Source organism: Eretmochelys imbricata, chromosome 2, assembly GCF_965152235.1.
Source record: "Eretmochelys imbricata isolate rEreImb1 chromosome 2, rEreImb1.hap1, whole genome shotgun sequence".
In the NCBI taxonomy this organism is placed as follows: Eukaryota; Metazoa; Chordata; order Testudines; family Cheloniidae; genus Eretmochelys; species Eretmochelys imbricata.
The window spans coordinates 174,993,267-175,018,467 of record NC_135573.1 but is presented as its reverse complement, the minus strand read 5'-3'; the positions used below and the strand labels follow the sequence as shown (position 1 = coordinate 175,018,467).

Sequence of the window (25,201 nt, the reverse complement as noted above, 5' to 3'; positions counted from 1 at the left end):
TGCAGCATGTGCATAAATTTAACCCCATTGAGTTGCCCCATTGAAGTAAATTAGGCTAATCAATGGGTGAAATCCTGGTCCCAGTGAAGTCAGTATCAAAATCCCGTTGGTTACAATAGGGTGAAGATTTCACCTAATATGCTTAAAGGCTGAGATTTTCAAAAGAGCCCAAGGGAGGTAGGCCGCTTGATTTTCAATGGTAGTTGGGTGCTTAGTTCCCTTAAGCCCCTTTGAAATTTCAGTCTTCTCCCAGTAGGTCTTAGGGGAGTTATCCATGTACACCCCCCAATTGATGTTGGAGGAACAGACTGCTAAGTATTCTTAGACAGAGAAGGGTATTTCTTCCCCCTTTTCTGTATTTAGGTACCACACAAACCAACATTTTTGCAAAAGTATCAATTTTTGTTACTATTAGAATTCCTGGTTTTTATTTTCCCCTAGTAATGTTAATATTTTTCTTCCTATGCTAATCCTCCCCCAGCTCCAGCCCCCCTCCCCCCCCCCCAAAAAAACCAACCCCTTCTTACCCTTGCATAACATTGCATTTTTTCACACATTCCCTTTGGCGACTGAAATGATGACAGGAAAAGCAATGGAATGGCCCTGGACCCCAGCAGCCTACTTCTGAGCACAAGGGGTCACAAACGTGTTCCTCAGCGGCTGAGAGAAACAGAGACAAAGACAAACAATAGCCGGGAGTTTCAGAGAGAGTAATTAGAGCACCACAAATGACTCATTTTTGAGAGCCAGTTTTTCCAAATTAACCCAGAGTAGATCTGAAGGATCCTGACAGCATTACAGAGCAGGAGGAGAAACATACATGCTTTTCTCTAGTTTCCAAAGCTTGAAATTAAATGGGACTTTTAGTTTTGCCATATAAAAACACATGCTCCTCTGTAGCGATTTATTAATCAGATACAGATTATTCTGTTGTAAAGAAATCTACTCCTAAAATGGACATTAACATAAAACAAATCAATATGCTGCAGACAGACACAATAAGGGCCTGATACAACGTCCACGGAAATCAATAGGAAGCTCAAATTGGGCCCTGACTGAATGGGTCAAACGTCTGAATGGAGTTGGAACTTTCACCCTTGTCCTTCAGCTCCAAAACCGGAAGCCTCTACTAGCTGCGCCATAGCAAAGCAGATCTTGCCTAGCTGTCAGTCATTGTTAATCCTTTATCCTCTGTGTAGGCCAGCTGCTAGAGCACAACATCATGCAAATACAAACACACACACACACACCCCTACAGTGCAAGTGAATGTGTTCAGAGGAGAACACCTGACTCCAGAGTTTTATCTTTTTATATTGCTCCCCATTTGGGATGTATAAATTGAGCTTCTGCCTATGTGTGAGTGGGAAGGGTAGTTTGGACCAAAACTAGGTTCTGCATGGCTAATGCTTCAAAATTTTGGGCTCATGAATCTCAGTGAGGCTTTGAGGGTGCTGAGTTGGGGCAGCCTAAGGAAGCAATTTAGTCTATAGTCTCAAGGGTAAACCCCCTCCCTCCCCCCAGGTTGACGTTAGTACAGCATCATCCACAGCCTTTGACAGGCAACAAGTTAAATTTTGGGTCTGACCTTCCTTGCCTTTGCATGCAAGTGGACAGAAATTGCAACTAACACTCCAGGAGGTCACCATTGAAGCAGACATTCACATCAGCTGCAACACACATGCCTTACTATATTCACAGCATCATAACCATATGCATTCTCAATCACCTCAGGTGAAATCCTGGTCCCATTAGAGTCAGTGGCAAAGCTCTCATTCACTTCACTGGAGCCAGGATTGCCCCCCTGCCTTCCACAACAAACTCTCTTTCAGTTTCACTACATAACCAAACACAATGAAGACATCCACTTCCTCAGAATCACATTCAAATGCACCACCTCAACTCTTACCTCCCACTTTCTCCTTGAGAAACACCACATTATTGGGGGAGGGATAGCTCAGTGGTTTGAGCATTGGTCTGCTAAACCCATGGTTGTGAGTTCAATCCTTGAGGGGGCCATTTGGGATCTGGGGCAAAAATTGGGGATTGGCCCTGCTTTGAGCAGGGGGTTGGACTAGATGACCTCCTGAGGTCCTTTCCAACCCTGGGATTTTATGATGATTCATTATGAGCTTTGCCACTACACGCAGGTCACTTATCTCAATCTGAGGGTGGAGTTAAGACTGAGTGTTTGAGGAGGATTGTGAGGGACTGGGAGTTGTACTTGGTTATATGTTGGCATTGATGGGAGCTGGCTATGGAGCAGAGGAGTGCTTGGTTATTGTTGTGTTTGGTTGGCAAGACATGTGAATTGAGGTTGAGGGGGATGTGACTATCAGTTTAACTGATGCCTGGAATTTTAGTAATTGTGTTGATAGAAAAGGAGGGTTGAACATCATCAATTGCAGCTTAATAAAGATTTTTGTTTGTGGTAATATACAAGGAGGAAGAAAGGTTTGCTTAAATTACTGGTCACAATCTCTTTTTCTGCACCCCGCAATGGCATTCCAAGAGGGACAAACGGACGGTATTAACTTACTGCATTCATCTTTATTTCTGTTGGATACGATTTTTGTTTTCTGAGTTTCTGTCACAAAGAGTTTATTCCAGTTCATTGTCTCAGCATAGCAGAGGTTCTGGTTTTTCATAATGGCGACATCACCATCACTTATTTCCTTGAGGGAGCGCAATCCCAGAGAGTGTATCTTTAGGTTAACAATGGCAAGAGAATACTGACCACTAAAATGGTGTGGGGCAAAAAGAACAGATGGAAACGGATTACTGAGTACATTTTCTTTTTGAATTTCAAAGACCCATCTGGGTTACTGTACACTGAATGTTTTACAAGGAAATATACTGCTTGGTCCACCAGACTTAATTTGTGTGACATTACAGATGTTTTTATGACATATCTATTGTAAAGGTACTGTATTCACATCTGATTTTCTGTAGGGACTGAAAGTTAAGTCCTCTGACACACTGCATCGTGTATGCACTAATACGATATGGAGGTAAAGCTAAAGTTATTATTTTTCACTTGAGTCTGCCATACTACTCAGCATGTTAGTTTAGCACCAAGTACAATGGGGCTTTGATTCATATTAGGACATATTAGGCTGTAATTCATTAGTTATATCACAGTTGTGCCTAAAGGTACCAATTGAGATCAGGGCCCCATTGTGTTAGGCACTGTACATGCATTGAATAAGAGAAAAATCGCTGTACCAAAGAGCTAACAATCTACATAAAAGATGGACAAGGAGTGGAAGCAATGAAATATTGGGATTGTCTACATGGTGGGGCAATGTGCTCTCTGAGGCTGTGATTTCTAAAGCCCACTAACGTGTTGAGCATTAATTGGTCCATATAGACCCTGCTGATGCGCACTACTGTTTCAGATAGTACTATGTTAAAGCGTACTAGGAAACCTTTAGCATGTATCAGCAGGGTCTACCCAGACCAATTAATGTGCAGTTCATTAGTGAGCTTTTGACATCACAGTCCTGTAGAGTGTACTGCCCCACCGTATAGACAAGCCCATATTATCACCATTTTACAGCTATGGAACTGAAGCCCAAAGGCCCAGATTTTTGGAGTATTTAGGCATTGCTCTGCTCAGTGTTACAGGCCTTACTGACTTAGGAGCCTAAATCTAGTTTTCAAAAAGTGACTTAGGCTCCTAAGTCAGGTAGGTGTTGCAATGTTGAGCAGAGCAACACCCAGATATCTTTAAAAATCTTAGCCAGAGAGATTTTGTGACTTGAGCAAGATCACAGAGGAAGACTGCCTCAGAACCAATAATTGAAGCCATATCTCCCAGGGTCCATTCCGGCACTCTAATCCCAAATCCATCCTTCCTTTCAGATATAAATAGGGACAATGTCTTGACAGTCACTTGGACACATAGGACCAAACTGGTATAAAACGGATATAAAATGGTGCAGTTCCATTGACTTCAATAGGACTACACAAATTTATACCATCAGAGAATTTGGCCCAAGTTTTGCAAAACCTTTTATTATTTAGAGAAACCTGGCTGTAAACACAGTTTCTCTCACCCTCATTCTGGCACATGGGTTACTTACTGTTGCTTTGTTCTGCCTCGTATAATCTCCAGATTTTCAAAAGCATAGAGATCTGTGGCATTTTCAGGCCAGGCTTGAATCAACAAAAATCCTGAAACAGGAAAAAAAACAAAACCCCCAAAACCTCAGCAGCTTGAAAATAGGATTTTTATTGTGAATTCCTGTTGAGCTGGGGAAGGCACTTTTATCTTCTTCACATCTTTATGAGACTTGCAAAATGAAAGAATTACATTTTAGGGAGTCTGCAGATATTTTTAATGCTGCTTTGTAAACAGTTTACTTTCAGGTCACCAAGAGGGCTTAACATTGTACAAGTCTAGTGTGTTATTGAGCTGTACATCCTGCAGCACTTAAGAGCAGAAACTCCTGTGGTCTCTCATCAGGAAATGCTGCAGTAAGTGTCCCTGGATTTCACTGAAACATGAGGACATCACTGGAGCTTTCTAGTAGTGGAAGCATTTAGGAAATGGGAAAAAAAATGAGTGGGGAAAAGCACAGCAGAGTTTAACTGCTAAAGACATCGATTTTCCTGCTTGGACATTCAATGGGGAAAGAATTTGGGGAACAGTATTATATAAAAGTTTTCTAAATGTAGTGACAATTACACTTAAAGTAACTGGACATGTTTAAAATGAGAGAAAAAAGGGGAGACCATGGGTCTAATTCAGATTTTACACTGCTTTTACAATGGTGTGAAGTTCTTTGATTTCACCAGAAGTACTTGTTTTTGTTGGTGTGAGATCAAAATCAGGCCCAGGCGACTCAGTGCATGCATGGATCCAAGGAAAAGGCATTCAGATTCGTGACTCTCATTGGTGCGATGGAAGCAATGGAGTACAATTTCCCAAAGAACCTTTGAAAAGTTTTCCACCAATAGAAATACAGCCATTATTTCAGGGTGGGTTAGCAGTGAGCGCCATTTCCTGTGCATCTGCTTCATCATACTTCTTGGGTATCTGAAAGTGTTCTGGTTTTGCTCTTTAATATGTCTGACAATTCAGCAGAAGGAATGGGTTGGTAAAACCATACACCTTACACCAGATTCTGATCTGAGTTACATGGGTGTAAATCCAGAGTGACTCCACTGACTGCAGGTGAAAGGTGTTACTCTGGATTTATAGTGGCACTAACTCAGATGATTTAGTTTGTTGTGTCTTTCTTAACAAAAACTGTTTTTATTCCTTTTCCCATCTTTGTTTGTGTTTTCTGGGACTACAAGATCAGACAAAATTTTAAGCCAAACATATCGCTACCTGATATTTCTTTTACGGTTTTGAAGATATCCAGTTTCTTTGGGTCCAGTGGTTGTGTTTTGGTGAAGAGATCACTAAAAATCAAAACAGATCATGCAATTTGAAAAAGAACACATTAACTTTAATGGCTGCTTCTGGTAAAAGACCAACCGTGACCCCTTTTCCTCAACCACATACGAATCAGCTGATGACTTACCCTAGAAATGCTACTGGCAGAATGCTGACATCCCCGTTGATCTTGGTACAATTTTTGAAAGAGTCAATGTTTGTAGCATTTATGGAGAGAATCCCTTTCAGTTCACCTATTCCAATCCCATTGCAGACTGTTAAAATGAAAGCACAAAAGCTGCAGGTTTCTTAGGTATTTTAGGAATTAATGCATTTAAGAAAATAAATATCAATGTAACATTATTCTGGATAGAGTCTATTGTAGCAGTTTTATCTCTAGATCTGTAGCTATAAAATTAATTACAGAAATACCCAACGTGTGAAAGCTGGCAAGACCTGGTAATAATTTGAGAAAACAGGAGTACACAGGCATTGTGGAACTTACACAACAAGGCCCCTTTACACTGCTCTGGTCTTGTAGGTTTAATAATTCAAAAAATAAAATAAATAAATAAATCAGTATTAAGGCCAAAACCAGAGGGGAGAGAAATTAACAGTTATAAGAAAGGGTGAAAAGATTGTTTTCAGGTGAGTTTTTTTAAAACGGGCAGAGGGCCAGATTCTCATCTCACTTATACTACTTTCCCATCAGGATATTTCCTGTGGTTTTAATGGAGTTTCTCCTCATTTACACTGGTGAGAGAGGAGAATCAGGTCCACAGAGTGAATGAAGGGGAGAGATACACGGCAGTAGCTGCAGATGTAAAAGCCTTTTGCACCAAGTGGCAGGATTGGGGAAGAGACAGAGAAGATGAGCTGGGAGGAGAGAGACACATAAGATCTATGAGATAGATAGTAGCAAGTGTACTAAGAGGAGCGGGAACTGGATGGGGAACCAATAGGGTTGTGTAAAGATGGGGAGAATGTAGATGTGCTGCTTGGTAGGAGAGGGCAGGCAGCGACATTTGGTACATGATGGGCCTCGACAACTAGGGTTTGTGGAGGCTATAGAGCTTGGACTCTTAATAGTCAAGGTGAGAAGAGATGCAAGCACACATGCATATCTTCAGCAGAGGGAAAGTCAAGGCTGTGATGTGAATTACTAATATTGCCTTAAAAGCACATGGAAGATCTGGACGTCATCCTAATAAACGCTGCACAAACCACAAAGCAGTCTGAACTAAGGAGTGATGGTGGTGGTGGTGAACAGACATTTATAATAAATATGATGTTGCAGTTGCTTGACATGCTCCTTGCAACACTAGGATATGAGTAGGGCTCCAAGTTCTACTCAAGTGCAAGAGGTTTAGGCAATAGACACCGCCATACTGGATCAGACCCACAGTCCATCTAGTCTGCCATCCTCTCTCTGACGGAGGCAAGTGCCAGATGCTTCAGAAGAAGGTACAAGAACCTTGCAATAGGCAGATGTGGGATAATCTGCTCCCAAGATAGGTCTCATCTTTGTATATATATTCAATGTCCTTTCTGTGAAAATAATAATAATAAAAAAATATTGTATGGGGCCTCTTACACTTGACATAGCTCAGGGCCTCCAGAATGTCAGAATCCGGCCCTGGGAGTTTGTTCAGCCCAGGATCTAGTGTAGCCCATAAAGGTGCACGCACACTTCTCCAAACACACCTGGTTTTGTGTTACTCCCAGGGCCGGATTCTGACATTCTGGAGGCCCTAAGCTATGTCAAGTGTAAGAGGCCCCATATAATAATTTTTTTTTATTATTATTTTCACAGAAAGGACATTGAATATATAAACATGAAAGCTTTATATTTGCATATATACAAAGGCGAAGCTATAAAAATAGAATAATCTAACTGAATCACATCTTGAATTATGCCCGTTTGCATTACAAAATAGTTTCAAATTAATATATTTTGTCTATGATTTCTTAATTAGTAGATATGAAAACTTTATATCTACAGCAACATAAAAGCAGTTACACTTACACAGACCAGCTTACTTAATCGAAGCAGTATAACCTGCAGTATGTCTGTTTGCACATCACATTAATTTTAACACTGAAATTTAAAACATTTTCTTTCGTGATTTTTGGAGAGCAAACTCATTGATGATGTTCTCAAATGATAAGCTACGGAGTTTGTCACTTCCTATGCACAGACTGCTTAGGGCAGATAGCTTTTCTTGAAGCATTTACTAGGCAGACATCTCTCTTTGTGTTAGCTTCTCTATCCTCTGTCTCTCCCAGGACCATTAATTAATCCTGAGTAAACACCTCGGCCACACTGCTATATGTGAGAAAGAGAAAAAGAATTTACCAGAAAAAAGACTGGTAATCTCTAGACAGGCATTGAGAAAGTGAGAAAAGCTAGTCTATATTCAAACAAATATAATGAATATTATAGGCTTTAATAGCCTATAAATCATATGCATATAGTTTGAAATAACTTGCTCACCAAGTACTCAGAATATTTTGATATATATGTATATCTTCCTTCCTTCCTCTCAAAACCCTCTATTTATCCTTTTGTCTGCATGCTGATATTTACTGTGAAGGTTCCTGAAACTGACGGAGGGAAGCCAACACAAATTTATCCTCCTCAAGATCCACTCAACCCAGGTCCACAAGACAATCACCGCAAACTCAATCATGTGAAAAACATGGATAGCGCATGAAGCAGAAAGCGGCGTGCGCACTAAAATACACAATTGTACGTATATACAGATCAAAAGAAGAATGAACCCACTAACACTTAAGAAAAACAAGAGCGAAGGCACTATACGACTGAGCGTGCTGGACCGTAAACAAAAGATGGTGGCCTTCCGGCTATTACCAGCCAAGGTGGACGCTGTACATGACGTCACTCCTAGGATGAGACCCATACAAGTATGAGCTTGGTAGGATTGCTTCGTGACACTGCTGTCTCAGACCTCAAATTTTTCCTGATTTTATTACAGTGAGATTTATTTAAATATGAAGGCATGGTCAGAATTTTACCAGTAGCAGCTCGCCAACAAAGCGCTGCCTTAGGACAGGGGTTCTCAACCTTTTTGTCTCTGAGGCACCTCTCAACATGCTCTAAAAACTCCAGGGCCCAGCGGGGGGGCGGGGGGGGGGGACCTCAGGGAAGGGGCCTTGGGCATAGGCATAGTTTGACTTCTATTTCGGGGGAGCAGGGGTCAGCGGGGCTCAAGCCAGCTCTGCATGGCAGGGTCCAGGGAGGTATCACAACCTCCACCCCGACTCACCTCAGCTGGCCACCTAGCCTGTCTGGTTTGGGGAAGGGAGATGCAACCAAATTTATAACTCAAAGTTAGGGCTTAGCTCAAAAAGTTTGAAAACAGCTTAGGGTGCAGGGAGGGGGATAGCTGGGGCTGTGTACACACAGGGGGTGGCTGTGGGTGCAGGAGGGGGTGGCTAGGGGCTGTGTGCGGACAGGGGGTAGCTCAGGGTGCAGGGAGAGGGGTAGTTGGGGCTGTGTGCAGGCAGATGGGTAGCTTGGGGTGCAGGGAGGGTGTAGCTCAGGATGTAGGGAGAGGGGTATTAGGGACTGTGTGCTGGGAGGACGACCCTGCGGTCCCTGTTCCCGGAAGGGTCTGACAGCGACAGAGCCAGGTCTCCCCGCCCCGGGGGCTCTTACGGCTGCCTCTGCGGGAGCAAAGGGGACCAGGAGCTGAGGAGCAGCTTCAACCTGGGGCATCAGCCGGAGATGAGTGAACGCTGCATCTGCCTGCTCCATGGCACCAGCCAGAGCAGCAGCTGCCCTGCACTGCCTGGCTCTGGCTTCCCGCCTCTGACGTGGTCAGGGGACAGGGAGAGGAGATTGTGGAGGGGAGGTGTGGAGCTGCCCCTGAGACGGCTGTGCTCTTGTGCAGAAGTTTGGGTGTGTGGGGGGCAATGCCCTCCATGTCCCCAATTCTGCCCATGGGCTCAGGACTTCTGCCCCTCCAGGGAGCACCTGGGCTCGGGGCTCCGGGATTCAGCCCCACGCCTCCTTGCTTCAGCCCCATGAGGGGGGCTGGGGATTGGGGCTTCAGCCCCACGGGGGGGCACCCAGAATTGGGGCTTCAGGCCCATGCCTCCTGGCTTCAGCACCGTGGGGGGCACTGGAGATCGGAGCTTCAGACGCAGGGCCTACAACCTCCTTGAAAGGGCTCACGGACCCCCAGGGGGCAACAGACCCCCAGTTGAGAACTGCTGCCTTAGGAGACTGATAGACTTACTCGTAGAAATACTAATTTTATAAGTGCAATTATTGTTTTTTTCCCCTCAACCCTGACCTCCCGCCTGTCAATAATGAACAATTACTAAAGGGTAAGGGTAGGGTGAGGGTATTTGTGTAACCAGATGTATATATTTTTGTCATTTGAATGAAAATGTCTATATTTAGAGAAAAGAAAAGGAGTACTTGTGGCACCTTAGAGACTGACCAATTTATCTGAGCATAAGCTTTCGTGAGCTACAGCTCACTTCATCGGATGCATACTGTGGAAACTGCAGAAGACATTATATACACAGAGACCATGAAACAATACCTCCTCCCACCCCACTCTCCTCCTGGTAATAGCTTATTTAAAGTGATCACTCTCCTTACAAAGTGTATGATAATCAAGTTGGGCCATTTCCAGCACAAATCCAGGTTTTCTCACCGTCTGCTTGAGAGTGGTCACTTTGGATGGGCTATTACCAGTAGGAGAGTGAGTTTGTGTAGGGGGGGGCGGAGGGTGAGAAGACCTGGATTTGTGCTGGAAATGGCCCAACTTGATTATCATACACATTGTAAGGAGAGTGATCACTTTAGATAAGCTATTACCAGCAGGAGAGTGGGGTGGGAGGAGGTATTGTTTCATGGTCTCTGTGTATATAATGTCTTCTGCAGTTTCCACAGTATGCATCCGATGAAGTGAGCTGTAGCTCACAAAAGCTTATGCTCAAATAAATTGGTCAGTCTCTAAGGTGCCACAAGTACTCCTTTTCTTTTTGCGAATACAGACTAACACGGCTGTTACTCTGAAACCTATATTTAGAGAGAATCTCCTTTATTTATCAACTGATTTTGATAAAATTTGAAATGGAGTCAGTTTTTTTCTTTTTTAGAGCCCCTCATATTGCGAGGCCCTACAATGTAGCTTAGTTAGTTTGTGCCTTAATCCGGGCCTGGTACTCCCATGGCTGAAAGGTTGGCGAGAGCAGGGCATGGAGAAGGTGGGAAGACAAGCGAGGCAAAACTATGCAGGAGGCAGCATTTACTTTCTGCACACGCTGAGTGAGCCAGTTTGAGTACATGCTAAACTACTTGCTTAGGCCTCCATATTATTAGATATTTATAGCACCCTGAGGCTCTAATTAGGATCAGGGTCCCATTTGGTTGGATGCTTTGTCGTCAAGTAAATTCTCCTCACACTAAAAATATTAATATCTTGCCGCACTTTCCGTACCTTTGCTACACACCCCGTCACATTTTTTACATTTCCGAACACCGTTTTCTTCCACTTCATAGGTATCGACATTACACGAGCGAACACAGGAGCCATGGTCTGTCACCACGTAGTTATCTGCAAAGACAGGAAGGGAAATGCAATATGGGCAATGAAACAAAGGAGAGATGCTTTGGGATTTGTATTTATGCTGTAAACAGGCATTTAATTGATCAAAAGTTAAAAGGTATTTCAGCATTTTGTAATAGAGAAGGGGTGAATTAAAACACACATTAGCGTACTTAGAAGTTGCTACGTTCAAAGCACTAACCAACCAAATTACAGACATTAACAAATTATCCCGGAGGGATGGGGTGGATGACTATTATTGTCATCATCATATTATTATTTGAGACAGTAAGTTGGCCTTTCTTAAAGCCAACTAGCGAATCAGTAGCATAATCAGGAATAGAGCTCAACACCTCCTGATTCCCAACCCCATCCTCAGTCTTTATAATATAACACCATCTTTATAATAGGCTATGGTGACCTTCAGATACAGGTCCTAATTCTGTGACTTGGGTCCTTCTCTACCTTTAAATAAATGTTTTTAAAAGACCATGGACAGGGAATAGAGAGAAAAAACAAAACACAACACACATGGCAATGAATACAGGAGCTAAGAAGAACTCGTATGCTTTGTGATGTGATACCCTAGATGTTAAAAACAGATTTCTGTAAGCCCCACTAAGAACCAGCCCCACTTTATTTATGGGCTTGCCCCCGTGCCATTGAAGTCATTGGGAGTTTTGCCACTGACTTCAGTGGGAACGTGATCAGGTCTTATGAGAGAGTTTGATGGATTTTATAAAGTGTTTCTTTTTGGCATTCACCAGTAAAGACTAAGCTAAAATCTTCAAAATTAAAACAAAAACAGCCCTGAAAAACCAATAAAAATAACTGATAAAATACAAACGACTTAAAATTTTTGTATCAGCTACATCTCATTTCTGATGTTCTGCTGCTGGTTTCCATAGCAAAAGCAGCTGAGGAGAGTGAGGAAATTCCTTGGTCTAAAAGGGGGCCACTAAGTTGAGGGGGCCTGAATTGGGTGGGAGAGAACCGATATCAACCTCTGCCCACCGCGTCCTTCACCCTCTATCTTCCCTGGTCTGACCAGATTGCAAGCTTAAGTGAGCTTACGTGGACATTCTTTCACGCAAGTGGCTCCAAAGCTATATTTTCCATCTGGATTGACATCCATCTGATAGGTGGTCGGGTTGTACAGCACTAATGGTGGACAAGTATCCTTGCACGTTGCTTCATCCCGAAACTTGCGGCATGCCTGCCATTGAAGAATGTGACAAAGTAAACTACAGTCTATTTTTATAGCAAAAGGGAAGATACAATAAACGTATAATTCCTGTTTTATAAGGCTGCTACTGCCAGATCTACCAGGTTCTTAGCACTAACTGAGGCACGGAGCACTTTCCAGGATTGGGCTCTTGTGCCATTGAAGTGAGAGAGTCCAAGGGCGAAGGGCAATTGTGTCTGACATTTACAAAAATAGCATATGAGGGTTCTTAATCTTAACGGACTCATGCAAATAACTTCTACATTACAAAGTCCTTATGAACCCAGGCTCCAACACTGGACCAGACCCCTGAGAGGTAGACCCTTCTACTTGTATGGCGTGCCCATGAGTTCCACCTAGAAACAGGGCTCTGCCTGCATGTATTGGATAGTAAGAACAAAGCTAAGAAATCAGAAACCAGATCAAGATAAATGGCTGTTTTCTTTATTGGCAACTTTTTAATAACATTAATGAAATAAGTCCCTGCAGTCAATTACTGACCTGGACAGTTAAATATTAAAGTAATGCCATTAGGCTTGGCTACAGGCGATGAACAATTTAATGGGCATTTATGAAGTGCAAGTCATTTCTACAAGGCTAGTTCTACATTCAAGTTGACAAACTTTCTTCCTCCCTTGGTTCTTCCCTAGGATTTCTGAGGAGAGAGAACTAATGTTTCCTTCCATGAATCAATAAGAACATAATTAATGTGATTTGTTTACATCTTTAATGGACACACAAATATATCCGAAGAAACAAAGATAAACTGGACCGTTTCCATAGAAGTTGCTTGAATTCCACTTAATTTAGAGTTAAGCCCAAACTAAATGGAATCCCTTGTTTTAAAAGGGGGACAGGTTCACAAAACAGATCAACGGAAACACTGCAACAGTTTAAAAAAAACCCAACCAAACAACTAATGTAAACAGGTTTTTCTGGATTCCATCCCCTTGAGTCCTGTGAACCCTAGCAGAGTTGTTCTAGTAAATGAAAGACAGAAAAAGGAAATTGCATAATCTATTCTCATGGTCTAAACTAAATGAAATGCACAAAGGGTATTAAAAATGATGAAAAGTAAGTTTCATTTTAAAATTCTTTGTTTTAAAATTCTAAGCTGTTGCTAAGTATAAGAAATACATGGGCCAGATCACCAGCTGGTATAGACTGGCTATACTGATTTACATGGGTGGAGAATCTGTCCCATACATATTTTAATAAGACAGCTGGTGCTCAGCGTCACTTTCAAGGCTCCTAAGATAAAAAAAAAAGTTACAGTGCATTCAGCCCAAAGTTTGGCTGCTGCTGCTGAACTTTAACCATGTTGCTGTAGTATTACCAGGCAGTCACTCTCACGAGGCCCTGTACACCCAGCAGCGCACTGGTTATGACAACAGTCACTGGGCACCCTTCCTCTGCATCGGCCTGAACATTGCTGGGCACAGATGACTTTTGTTACTGAAAGACAGGAAAAAAAAAAATTAAAATGCATATTTGCTAAACCAAGATTGACAAGTAAGGAGAAAACTCCAGATAAAGAACATCTGGGTAAAGCCTGTCATGGGACACCGGTTTCCACTCTCATCATCAAGTGAAATTTGTGGGATGGAGAGGCCAGAAGGGAGTTTGAGCTTTTCCTCACCAGCGTATTAGAGCCAAATTCAACTCTCAATTACGCTGCAGTAAGGCATCAATTCTGCAAGGCACTGAGCATTCTGGCCCTGATCCAGAAAAGCACAGTTAAGGATAGGCTTACATGCTTTGTGGGAAAGGGGCCAGTGCTCAGCACCTTGCTAAATCAGGAATAACTTCACTGGCATCAGTGGAGTCACTCCCAATTTACAATGGCATAAGACAGCAGAATTTGACCTTTGTATCTAATAGTTTTACTGAGATAAAAAATATCAGTTGGTGCAACCTTTGAGATATCAGCTTGCTGGGAAGACCAGCTTTATATTAACAGGTTACAGTACATACTCTGTGTGTCATTAAGGTTCCTGTTAAGTCAGGGGTGGGCAATAATTTTCACAGGGGGGGCACCCCATGAATTTTGGTAAGTCGTCATGGTTCACACGTTTCTACTATATTAATGGAGGGATGCGGGATCTGGGAGGGAGTGTGGGTGCAGGAGGGAGCTCTTGGCTGGTCCACAGTGTTGGGGTGCAGGGCAGGGTGAGGAGTGTGGACTCTGGGAGGGAGTTTGGGTGCAAGAGAGGTTCTGACCAGGGGAAGGCGCTTATCACAGGCAGCTCCTGGCCAGGGATGCAGCAGGGCTCAGGCAGGCTGCCTGCATGCTGTGGTCCCACACCGCTCCCGGAAGCAGCTGCGGCTGGCTGCTGCTGGCACATCTCTGTGTGCCCCTTGGTGGGGAGGGGGACAGCAGGTCTCTGTGCACTGCCTGCGCCCACAAGCACCGCCCCCGCAGCTCCCATTGGCCGGTTTCCGTGAGGATGGTGCTTGGGCTGCGGGCAGCATGTGGAGCACAGAGATTTGCCAGCAGCAGCTAGCCACTTCCAGGAGCAGCGTGGTGCCATGGTAGGCAGGCAGCTTGTCTGAGACCTGCTGTGCCATGGGACTTTTAGTGGCCTGGACTCGGAGAGCGTGAGGGGGCCAGACAGAAATGTTAGACAGGCTGAATCCAGCCTGCGAGCCGTATTTTGCCAACCCCTGTGTTAAGTATACTAAACACATTCTTGACGTTGGCAGAGGAACCCTTCTCCCGCAAATTATTTCACATGCCTTCTACACTATTTTTTTAAACTTCAATACTTGGACTAAGTTTTCCTCTCTGTTGTTATGCAACTCTCATCGGGTTTGAGCCAATATAAGTGAGAGGAAAATTTTGGACAAGAAGCTGTTTCTAATACCAAAGTAAATCACCTGCAACAATTTTTTAGTATCAAAATCATCCTGACTAGAATAATGGGGAAAAAAATATATCAATCATTGACTAATGTGGGTTTGCACCACTGCCCTGGGCAGGACAGAACCAGGAGAGAACCAGAACTGGGCAGGACAGAACCAGAACCACTCAACTATGTATCCTTCATGGCTAATTGATTTTCCTTAGATTCAACAGGGAGGTGCTTTTTAAGCAGGAGGATTTGATTCCTAACCCACTGAGTGGTGGTTACGGTGTACAGCAGGGGTTCTCAATTTTTTTCTTTCTGAGGCCCATCCCAACATGCTTTAAAAACGCCACAGCCCACCTGTGTCATGACAACTGGTATTCTGCATGTAAAAGCCAGGGCTGGAGTTAGGGGATAGCAAGCAGGGCAATTGCCTGGGGCCTCATGCCGCAAGAGCCTCCGCAGAGCTACATTGCTCAGGCTTCAGCTTCAGCCTTGGGTGGCGGGGCTCAGGGTCCAGGCTTCAGCCCCAGGTGGCAGGGCTTTGGCTTTCTGCCATGGGCCCCAGTGAGTCTAATGCTGGCCCTGCTTGGCGGCCCCCCTGAAACCTGCTCGTGCCCCCTGAGGAGGCCTTGGACCCCTGGTGGAGAACGACTGGTGTACAGCATGGTGTCAGCCATGAAGTTCCCTAATGGGCACAGAGAAGTTAAAATATTTTAAAAATTCTTGTAACTCAGAAATAGTCACACTGCAGTTCAATCACAGTTAACACTTAAATCATCCGAGAATGGTACTCTGCTACAGGGTAATCAACCAGTATAGGCTTGTTTCTTTCCTCTTCTATTTTTTTGTTTTATTATTATTTACTTTTTCTTTCTGTTAAACTTTTGCACCTAAGCTTTATTATTTTGTGATCTCATATTTGTAACCAAATACTACATTTTCAAGGAAACATTATCTCCAAAATACACATAATTGGTCTAGCAGCAACTCCTCCACACAACCAGAACAGTGAGATAAAAGACACATTGTTTTACAACAGAGTTTTCATATCATTTTCGTAAGCATCAGCAGGGGTGTAAAACGGCTCATCATTCTGAGAACAATTGACAAAAGCGTCCCACTGGAAGTATATCATAGCAAATGTTTATATTTTGTGCAGTACATTCCACATATGTTCAAGGATGGAAAGAAATATAACATAAAGATGTCCCACCTATGGGATGAATTTCTGATAGGCCAGATTCATAAACAGCTTAACAAAATGAGTGTTAATTGCTAAATAAACCCCATCCTGGAAACACATATGTACATGCTTAACTTTATGCCCATACATAAATGTTTGCAGGATTAGGATCTCAATTTCTTAAGCCTAAAGCTTAGTATTACTTCTGGACACCACGTTAATAGTGGACATGATCCTGCAAGTACTTTGCACGTAGAACCACTATTTACATCAATGTGTATAGAGTAACTGCAGAATTAGTCCCACAATATCCAGTATAGGGTGTTTTATGAGCAGCTGTGAAGGACTGACTATGGCTGAAAAGTTTTGAAACTGATGAAAAATAGGGGGTGGGGGAGAAAGAGAGGAATATTGGAGTGATTTTTTTCAACCTGCTCTTGAAGCTACGTAGATCTGGCCTGATACCTGAATTGTGAGCAAGATGCTCAGATTTAAATACATTTGTAGGGCTGGATTCTGCTGTCACTTTTAAATCAGAAGTACTGAACTCAGTGGAATTATGCTAGTGTAAAGCTGGTACGAGGAAAGAACAAGAACCCATAGCATTTCCCTGCATGCAGACTACACATTATAAAGCAGTGAAATAATAAACTATCAAAAGAAACAAAAAGTATTCAAAGTACATTCCCCATCAGTCATTATATACTGAAAAGTAAAATCCTCACAAGACCTTTAAGTGTCTCTAAACACCTTGTGTTTCTTGTTCTCTTGATGCCCAGGGTAAGCATCCAAAATGCAAAATTACAGGGTAAAGCGTGTTCAGCCTATGAGTGACTGGAGTGCCTAAGGATTCCAAAGTGCTCTATAAATAATTAGGACACCTCTCCTGTGCTGTGAATCCTCTGGGCCCTGCACCCTTTAAAGGCCATCACTTCATTTTCTGAGTGGTCAGGACTTGCTTTATATGCCTGCAGCATATATCTGGTATTCAGGTTGGAAGGAATTCTACAAAGGGGATTTAAAAAAAAACAAAAACAAAAAAACCCCACCACCAGTAGTGGTGAGTTATTCCCATTCTCAGCCTAAAAAATTCTGTAAGAGTTTGTATGTTAATACACAGTCATTCTACTTGAAACAAAAGATGTGGAGAAAATTCACATTACAGCTTCTAAAACTGAAAGTGTCACACAAAGGCTGAGCATTCATGGAGAAATCTTGGTCCAATCCAAATTATTCTGGGGTTTCTGTGCTGTTCACCAGGCCTCCTTTCTCTCCACAAATGTGTCCACTCAGTGAGGAGCTGCAATGGCTTTTGTTTGCCTTTTTTTTGTTTGCTATACAAGAAGGGGGGGGGGGGGGGCGTTCATATGCAAAAACACAGTGCAAGTTACCACCGCAAGGATCATCATTAACCATCACTCAGAGACCTGACTGATTGCTAGGGGAGCAAGCACCCAGGTCCACAGTGTGCTTATGGGTCCTCAGGGCAGTGGAGGGGAGCACAGTGTTCTCTGTAAAACACTTGTCATCACATCAGGATGTGACAGGGACAGTATTCAGTGAATAATAAACAAACAAATACCTAAGGGCATACAGTCAAGGATATTTTAAATTAATCTGTGGACTTACATGTCTGGCAGTTCTCTATGCCGGCACCCCAACAGTGGTCTTCTGTACAATTTGCATGACACTTAGAACCTAAAATGTAAATGTTAAATTGATAGGAAAACCTTTATGATGTAACAGACAATTGTTAGATAACACACCAAGGCTGTTAGGAACTGAATCTTAGTCTTTAAGTCACAACATATCCCCCACGTGCCTGTTACTAGAGCTACAGGAGAGCTTCTGTGCCACACACTGAATGATGAGGATAAAAATAAACATGAAATAGATAGCCATTCAGTAAGCACTGTCCATCCTGTGTACTGAATGAGGCAAGGGTCCTGTGGAAAAAACAGTATATGATCCTGTAATTAATTGCATCTTAATGCATATGCATATATGGGTAGAGGGGCAGCAGGAAGGGTGGAGCATGAGGGAGATGGAGCAACATCTTAAGTCTAGCATTTCCTAATGTTTGATTGCTTGACTTTACCACCGTAACTTTCTTGTAGCGTACTCTTCTTGTATGTGATACCCTACGTTTTTAAAGAAGCAAATTGAAAAACCAGAAATTCTATCATATGGAACCAGATTGACCCCAGCATAGGTCATTGGCAGGGCTGGGATATTCAATCCAGAGCAGATACCTCTCTATTGCTTGAGCTAATGGTGTAATAGTACTAGTAGGCAGTTATCCAATTGGATCAGCCACTAGAGAAAGAGGAGACACATACTTTGCCAGTGGATTTCATAACTATTTTGCTGACAGCAGAGAAATGTTGAGACTGGATTCTATTCCAGGCTTTGGAGGGGAGTGTAATTTACTGGTTACAAACCCTTCTTTCCCTGTCCCCACCTGCCTGTCTGTCCTTCTCTGCTCCTCTCCATCCCCAGCTCCTAACTTTGTCCCTTTCTGTTCATATCCACTCTCTCCAACTTCTGTCCCCCTCCACACCACCAGCTCCTGTATCAGTCTCCCTCTATTCTTATTCTCCCTGGTCCTCTGTGCCTGTTCTGCCTGCTTTTGGTTTCAGTGCTAGGCACCATAGTGGCTCACAGCACCGGAGAGAAACACTTGAAAGGAAACTTCTGCTTAGCCCCTGAAGCTCTAGGCTGGAGAATATTCAGGGCTCATCTACACTTACAGTTTAGCGAAGACACTACCTATGCCGACAGGAGAGCTTCTCCCTAGAATACTGACAGACCAGCTCAGGTCAGAGACATAGGCCAATTCACTTGTGTGTGAATATCAAAGGAGTTAAATGTATCAGTATATATTCAGGCCAATTCACTTGTGCTTTAATGGAGATCAAAGGAGATGTTAACTGCATTGCTTTTGCCTATCTATATCCTGTTTACTATTACATTAAGCATGCCCTATAATTAAATAGATCAAAGTGTGTGTTAGTGTAAGAGCGTAGTCAGGTGTTAGAACTTCCTGAAAACTAATGGAATGTTACTTGTACTGTTTTCACTTATCTATTCCTATTATAATGTAATGGCAGGCATTTACATTGTGTATATCCCTGTAACTAAATAACTCATCAAATGCAAATGAAGAGGAGTGCTAAATTCAAAGCAACCGACCATTGTGTGGGTTCAGATACTTGTCAGATTGTTGTCTGTGAAAAGACGCTATCAGTACTGATTCAAAGGATCTTTCTAGACTGTTTGGATTCTAACAGGGCAGAATAACTGAATGAGTAGACGGAGACCTCCAGAATTATTCTGGGTAACCCTGGAAAAGGCTTTTGGGAAACTGGCAGATTACTACATCTCTGCTATCATTTTGGACTTACAAACTTGGACTCACCTGTTATTATATTTTACCTGCTTTAACCTCCCAATAACTCTTTTTTCTTAGCTAATAAACCTATAGTTAGTTTACTATAGAATTGGCTGCCAGCAATGTCTTTGGTGTAAGATCCAGCGTACCAACTGATCTGGGAGTAAGTGGCCATTTGGGACTGGGAGAAACCTGATGGGGTGTGATTTTTGGTTTATGTGACCATCATCACTAAGTTCAGTTTGTCTGGGTGACAAATAGGCTGGAGAGGCTAAGCGGACTGCCTGTGACTCCATGGTAAGACTGGTATAGTGATCCAAGAGTTCACACTTGTTATTGGCTTGGTGAAATCTAATAACAGAATATACCATCAGTCTGGGGTGTCTGCCCTTGTTTTCTGACAGTCTGCCCTGAGACAGGCACTCACACTTGTGAACCACTCCAGACAGTGTGACACTCCTATCACTGTAGGTACTCCACCTCTCCGAGAGGCGGTAGCTGTGTTGACAGGAGAAGCTCTCTCAGAGCTGTCTACACCTGGAGTTTGGTCGATATAACTGCGTCACTCAGGGGTGTGGATTTTCTGCACCCTGGAGAAACAGTTTTACTCACATAAGTTTGTACTGCAGACCAGGGCTCAGTTATTTTATGGGGATGGCACATGCACAGCCTGGTTGGCACACAGGAGTTGTAAGGAGAGCATGTCCAATACAGAGAATATGGCTGTCATACTATATCAAGCCTCTTCTGAGCATGTGTGAACTGTGATTTTTCAGAGGCTTATAAATAACTTGGCTAAATGTGGATGAAAGTTCAGAGGGATGGCAAAAGGCACATTCCTGACACCAGGGCAATGCCCCACCCCCTGACAAATTTCAAATGCCTGCTCCAAAGCATGGAGTTTCTCAACAAAATGGTTGAAAGAATTATTTTAATACAAGCAAAATTACTTATTTTCTCCTAATCATATTCTCAGAAGTAGCTCAACCTTTTAATCTGAAACTTTTCAGCCACATGTATATGTTATTGGACTATTACTTCAGTTAAGAATGCTGTATATAATGCTGAATTAACAAAGCTGATTTTCTGAAGGAAAAATCAGAATTCTATATTTTTAAAGTTTCTTATATAAAATAAATAAAACTAAGAACTTGCCAATTAGTGTTTGCTATTGATACTGTAGATTTGTAGGTAATCAGTCAGCAGGTAGAATTAGAGCCCTAACTTGAAGAGTGTGTGTATCTGCAATCTGCATCTAGAATGGGGTAGAATGGAATGTGAAACGAGTACATCATCTCTGGGAACTGAAAACTGAAAGACTAACTGGCCTCCTCACCTTGAAACTCTGTATGGTTAGAACTCATGGCCAGATAGTAATTTGTCATGTAAATGAATGTTTTTGAATAATACACTGCTGACAACAAAACAAATATGACTGTATTTGCAAATGATTGGTGACATTTACTCTAACCACAAGGTAATTTGCACTCTGACTTAATTTCTTTTGTCTCCACAGCTCTGACAAAAGTAGTTCTCAGCACTGAACTATGCAGCACACATACAATTAATGAAAACAAGTAAGGGTGAACAAAACTAACTAATCTGTAGAGTTAGTACAGGCCTGCCAATCCTTTCCCCTCCCCCCTTACTTTTTTATTGTTGTTTTTGTTGCTTTGTTTTGCTTTTTATTTTTGTTTGTTTTCTAATGACAGGTAAAATCCCAGGGACACAATTATCTTGCATGCTCATTATTTAAAAAGAAAAATGGCTGCCTGAACAGATTATCTGAAACTTACTACTATATTTAAGGAGTATTTCTTTCTAGGACAGTTTTGTCCAGCTAATAACACATGGCTCTTTCCAACGCCCTCACTGCCAAAATAGCTGAACAAGTGCCAATATTTGTCTAATAACTGACTGATTTACTGTTGAACCAAAGGGATTCAAGTTTAAAAGTTAAAGGTTAAAATTTCCATAGTACTCACGGCCAAACTCTGCGCCGATTTACACCTCCTGCAATCCCATTGACTGCAATGGGGTTCCAGGGGGTATGTCAACAGAGTGCGTCTGTTAGTACTGAGTCAATTTCTCACGGAAGTAGATCAGAAAATAAACATTGTGCCAATCTGTAGTGCCAAAAATGCTCAAGAATTAAAAAAAAACCAAAAAAAAACAAAAACAAAAAACCCCACATCTCTTTTCTCCCCTCTTAAAATTTTCTGAGCTGAATTTAGATCTTACAAAGGATTAACAGTACTGGCTTGGGTCAGATATAAGCATGGATACATGCCATGTAAGCTTTCAAATCTACATGCTACATACTCTATACTGATCTGAAGTATCGCTATTTATCCATTTCTGGTCTTCCTTTTTGCAAAGATTTCCTAATACTGTCAAACCATGCGTAGAGTTCATGATATTCACAAATAGGAATTAGGGCTCAACCCAGCTATGCATTTAAGCACCTTGGGAGTACCCACATGCTTAAAGTTAAGCATACGCTTAAGAGCTTTGCTGAATCAGGGTCTCACGCTGTAAATTTAAAATCATTGGAAAGAAAATATGTATGCATTACATTGGTGTGTCATTTTCACTGAAGAAGCACATATTTAAGACCCAACCCAAAGCCCACTGATATCAATGGGAGCGAATCCATTGACTTCAGTGTGCTTTGTATCAGTCTCTTAGGTCCAAATCTTGGTCCTCGTAAATTTGATTACAAAATATAATTGGTTTCTACGTGAACAGGATTTGAAGTCAATGCATTTACATAAAAGTGTTTGCAGAAATGGAGCTCTATAATGCAATAAGTAGGTTGATGGTACTGCTGTCTTTAATGGAGTGACTACTGTTTTGTTAAATATATACTTACAATCAGTCAGATTATTCTGATAATCCAACAGCATTGCAGGTGTTTTGTTCAAATCAATAATGTCGTCCCACAGAACTGTTTGCATGTTGCACAGTTGTGGATTGTTGCTGATTTTAACTCCTCCATTAAGAATTTCTGCAAAAGAAAAACAGGACAAAAATGAAGCAATTGCATGATTGCTCTCTTCCTTCCTTCTTGAAAAGGAGATAAACACAATCAGATGTCATGTTAATGGAAAAGGACAATCTACAATATATTATTACACTTGAAAGAAAGCATAACTAACTGTCGAATAAGGGTCCAGTGCTGCAGCCTTTCCATATACAACCCTCTGCCCCTTCCCCCCGCAACTCAGTGAAGCCAATAGAAATTATGGATGTGCACAAAATGCAAAACTCGATGTCAAAACTGAGTGGCTGAAATTTTCAAGAGTGAGTTGTGATTCTGGGTGTCTCCATTTTTGGATGCTCAGATTGAAGCACTTTGAGGTTCTCAACACTTTCTGAAAATCGTGCCCCCTCTAAGGCATCTCAAATTGGCACCAAAAACCTCTCTCAGTTTTGGGCCAACACTCATTACTCTGCAATTCTATAGTGCCTAAGTTGATTAACCCCCGGATGTCCTGGGCTGATGCATTGTAAAACAAGGAACTTTCCATCACTACCAGTAAACTGGATAGTTATAAAGTGGGCAGGTATTTGGATAAACTACATTTAACTTCATTCAGAGTATCTCCTTCGGAATAGGACTCTACAGGTCAATGCTCCTTAAATGAAGCTTTTCATAAAGATCTGGGAGTTTGCTTCAAATAAAGTAACAGTTCAGAATCACATTGTCTGCCCCACCACTTACCTGATAACCGTTTCATTGGTAGCTCCCTGAGTCCACTGGTTTTATTTATATTTGTCTGATAATTGGATAAAATTGCTAGTGCGTAAAAGTTGTCATAAAGCACGTTTCCTCGGATGATCTGGAGATTGTCCAGTGGAATGCTATCCACATTGTTGAGTGCTATTAACACGTAGCCTGCAACTTCCTGTATGGTCTGAGGAAAATTAGAAGGAACAAAAACATTTAGTGTCATTGTGTCAAGCTGTTTGCTGAGAGGAAAACAAGATTCATTTGAAAAAATCACCACCTCAGAACTCAGATCAGTGACCCACCCATAAATCTCTGGTAACCCACAGCTCTATTTTTTTACACACAGGTGAGCTATATTTGATATAATTAATCCCATAATCTCTCTGCATTCAAAAATATTGTAACCTGATAACCAAGCACGAAATAAACTGAGTACTGAAAACACTATTTCAAAAGCACAAATCTGAGGAAGCATGATCTATTGCAGTGTTTCTGAAACTTCATTGCACCGCGACCCCCTTCTAACAACAGAAGTTACTACACGACCCCAGGAGAAGGGACTGAAGTCTTAACCCATCTGAGCCCCGATGCTCCAGGCTGAGGGGCCAAAGCCCGAGCCCCATCATCCTCGGCAGCCCCAAAGCAAAGTCCAAGGGCTTCATCCCCAGGTAGGGGGTCTGTAACCTGAGCCCTGCAGCCCAGGGCTGAAGCTGAAGCCTGAGCCCCGAGCAGTGGGGCTCAGGCTTCGGCCACAGCAAGTCTAACGCCAGCCCTGGCAGCCCCATTAAAATGGGGTCCCGACTTACAGTTTGAGAACTGCTGATCTAGTGCGTAAGGTATCAAACTGGCAGTCAGAAGAGCTGAGTTCTACTCCCAGCTGTTCCACAATCTTCCTGTGCTATCTGGTTGTGCCGTGCCAGAAAGCACTTTTTTCAATACATGCAGTAAAATATTTATGTCCCTTTCTTTTCGAATTCCCTCCCAACAATAGTTCATTCACTTGTGCGTGGACATGAGCATGAGACAAATGTAGAAATGGAAAGTAGTTCATGAATTACTGTCTATGATTATCCTTGAAGGTCACTCAAAATTATTGTCTGGACAGAACGCAGCTGGTTTACTTGGTGCAGGAACATATTACACAAGTAATGATGGATGCTGATGTTACACGTCTTGATTTCTAGTTATTAGGGAGATTACATCTTTTGCCAGGTATCATCAAGGCAATAGAATGATCAAGCTAATGATCATTTTCAGTGAAAAGCCATCAACACTGCAGTTTGCTTCACTGGTCTCACAACTCCTCAAATCTGGTTATCTTTAGGGCACAGTGCAGAGCTTTTCCATTTCCCCTGGGAGCATGGGGGGAGAGAAGGGGAACAGGAGTGCAATACTTCTCATTTAAAATAATTACTTTTGAGCAGTGGGTGATGAGCATGAGAAAAACTGCTTGTTAGGTGATGTGAAATCATTGATACAAGTACAGCGTATCCTAGATAGACAGGTATTTTAGAATTCCATTCTGTGATGCCTCTAACTGACAATCAGCAACTATGTGTTTGAACAGGGTTTACATTTGCCACCGCATTTTATATATATTTGACCCTTCCCCTTCAAAAAACAATTCAATTCCTTAAACAGGTAACTCAGACTAGAAAAATATCTCGATTAGGAGTTAAACTCTCTTGAGGTTGTGTGGATCTCACCAATGTACATTGAATGCTGGATCAGAGCAATGTGATTAGCTACACTAACCTTCAGGAACGAAAGATCATGATTGCTTGTCACATACGTGATCTCCAGATTGCCAAGCACCACCTCACAATTGTTATACATCCTTTGCAGGCTAGT

General features: G+C 42.3%; 1 protein-coding gene across 2 annotated transcripts in view; it reads right to left on the bottom strand.

Moving 5' to 3' along the window:
* EGFR (epidermal growth factor receptor) overlaps positions 1-25,201 on the bottom strand; it is a 66,400-nt gene extending 41,199 nt beyond the window's left edge. Inside the window, exons 1-12 of one of the 2 annotated variants that reach the window (XM_077809219.1) lie at positions 25,106-25,201; positions 23,342-23,534; positions 22,490-22,624; positions 17,856-17,924; positions 13,531-13,649; positions 12,044-12,185; positions 10,862-10,978; positions 5,533-5,659; positions 5,337-5,410; positions 4,084-4,174; positions 2,538-2,737; positions 528-660 (exon numbers count right to left, since the gene is read on the bottom strand). In XM_077809219.1, coding sequence (XP_077665345.1) covers positions 528-660; positions 2,538-2,737; positions 4,084-4,174; positions 5,337-5,410; positions 5,533-5,659; positions 10,862-10,978; positions 12,044-12,185; positions 13,531-13,649; positions 17,856-17,924; positions 22,490-22,624; positions 23,342-23,534; positions 25,106-25,186 — 1,481 coding nt within the window. In that variant the 5' untranslated portion in view covers positions 25,187-25,201. The remainder of the gene's footprint in view (positions 1-527; positions 661-2,537; positions 2,738-4,083; positions 4,175-5,336; positions 5,411-5,532; positions 5,660-10,861; positions 10,979-12,043; positions 12,186-13,530; positions 13,650-17,855; positions 17,925-22,489; positions 22,625-23,341; positions 23,535-25,105) is intronic. The other variant, XM_077809220.1, reaches the window with a different exon arrangement.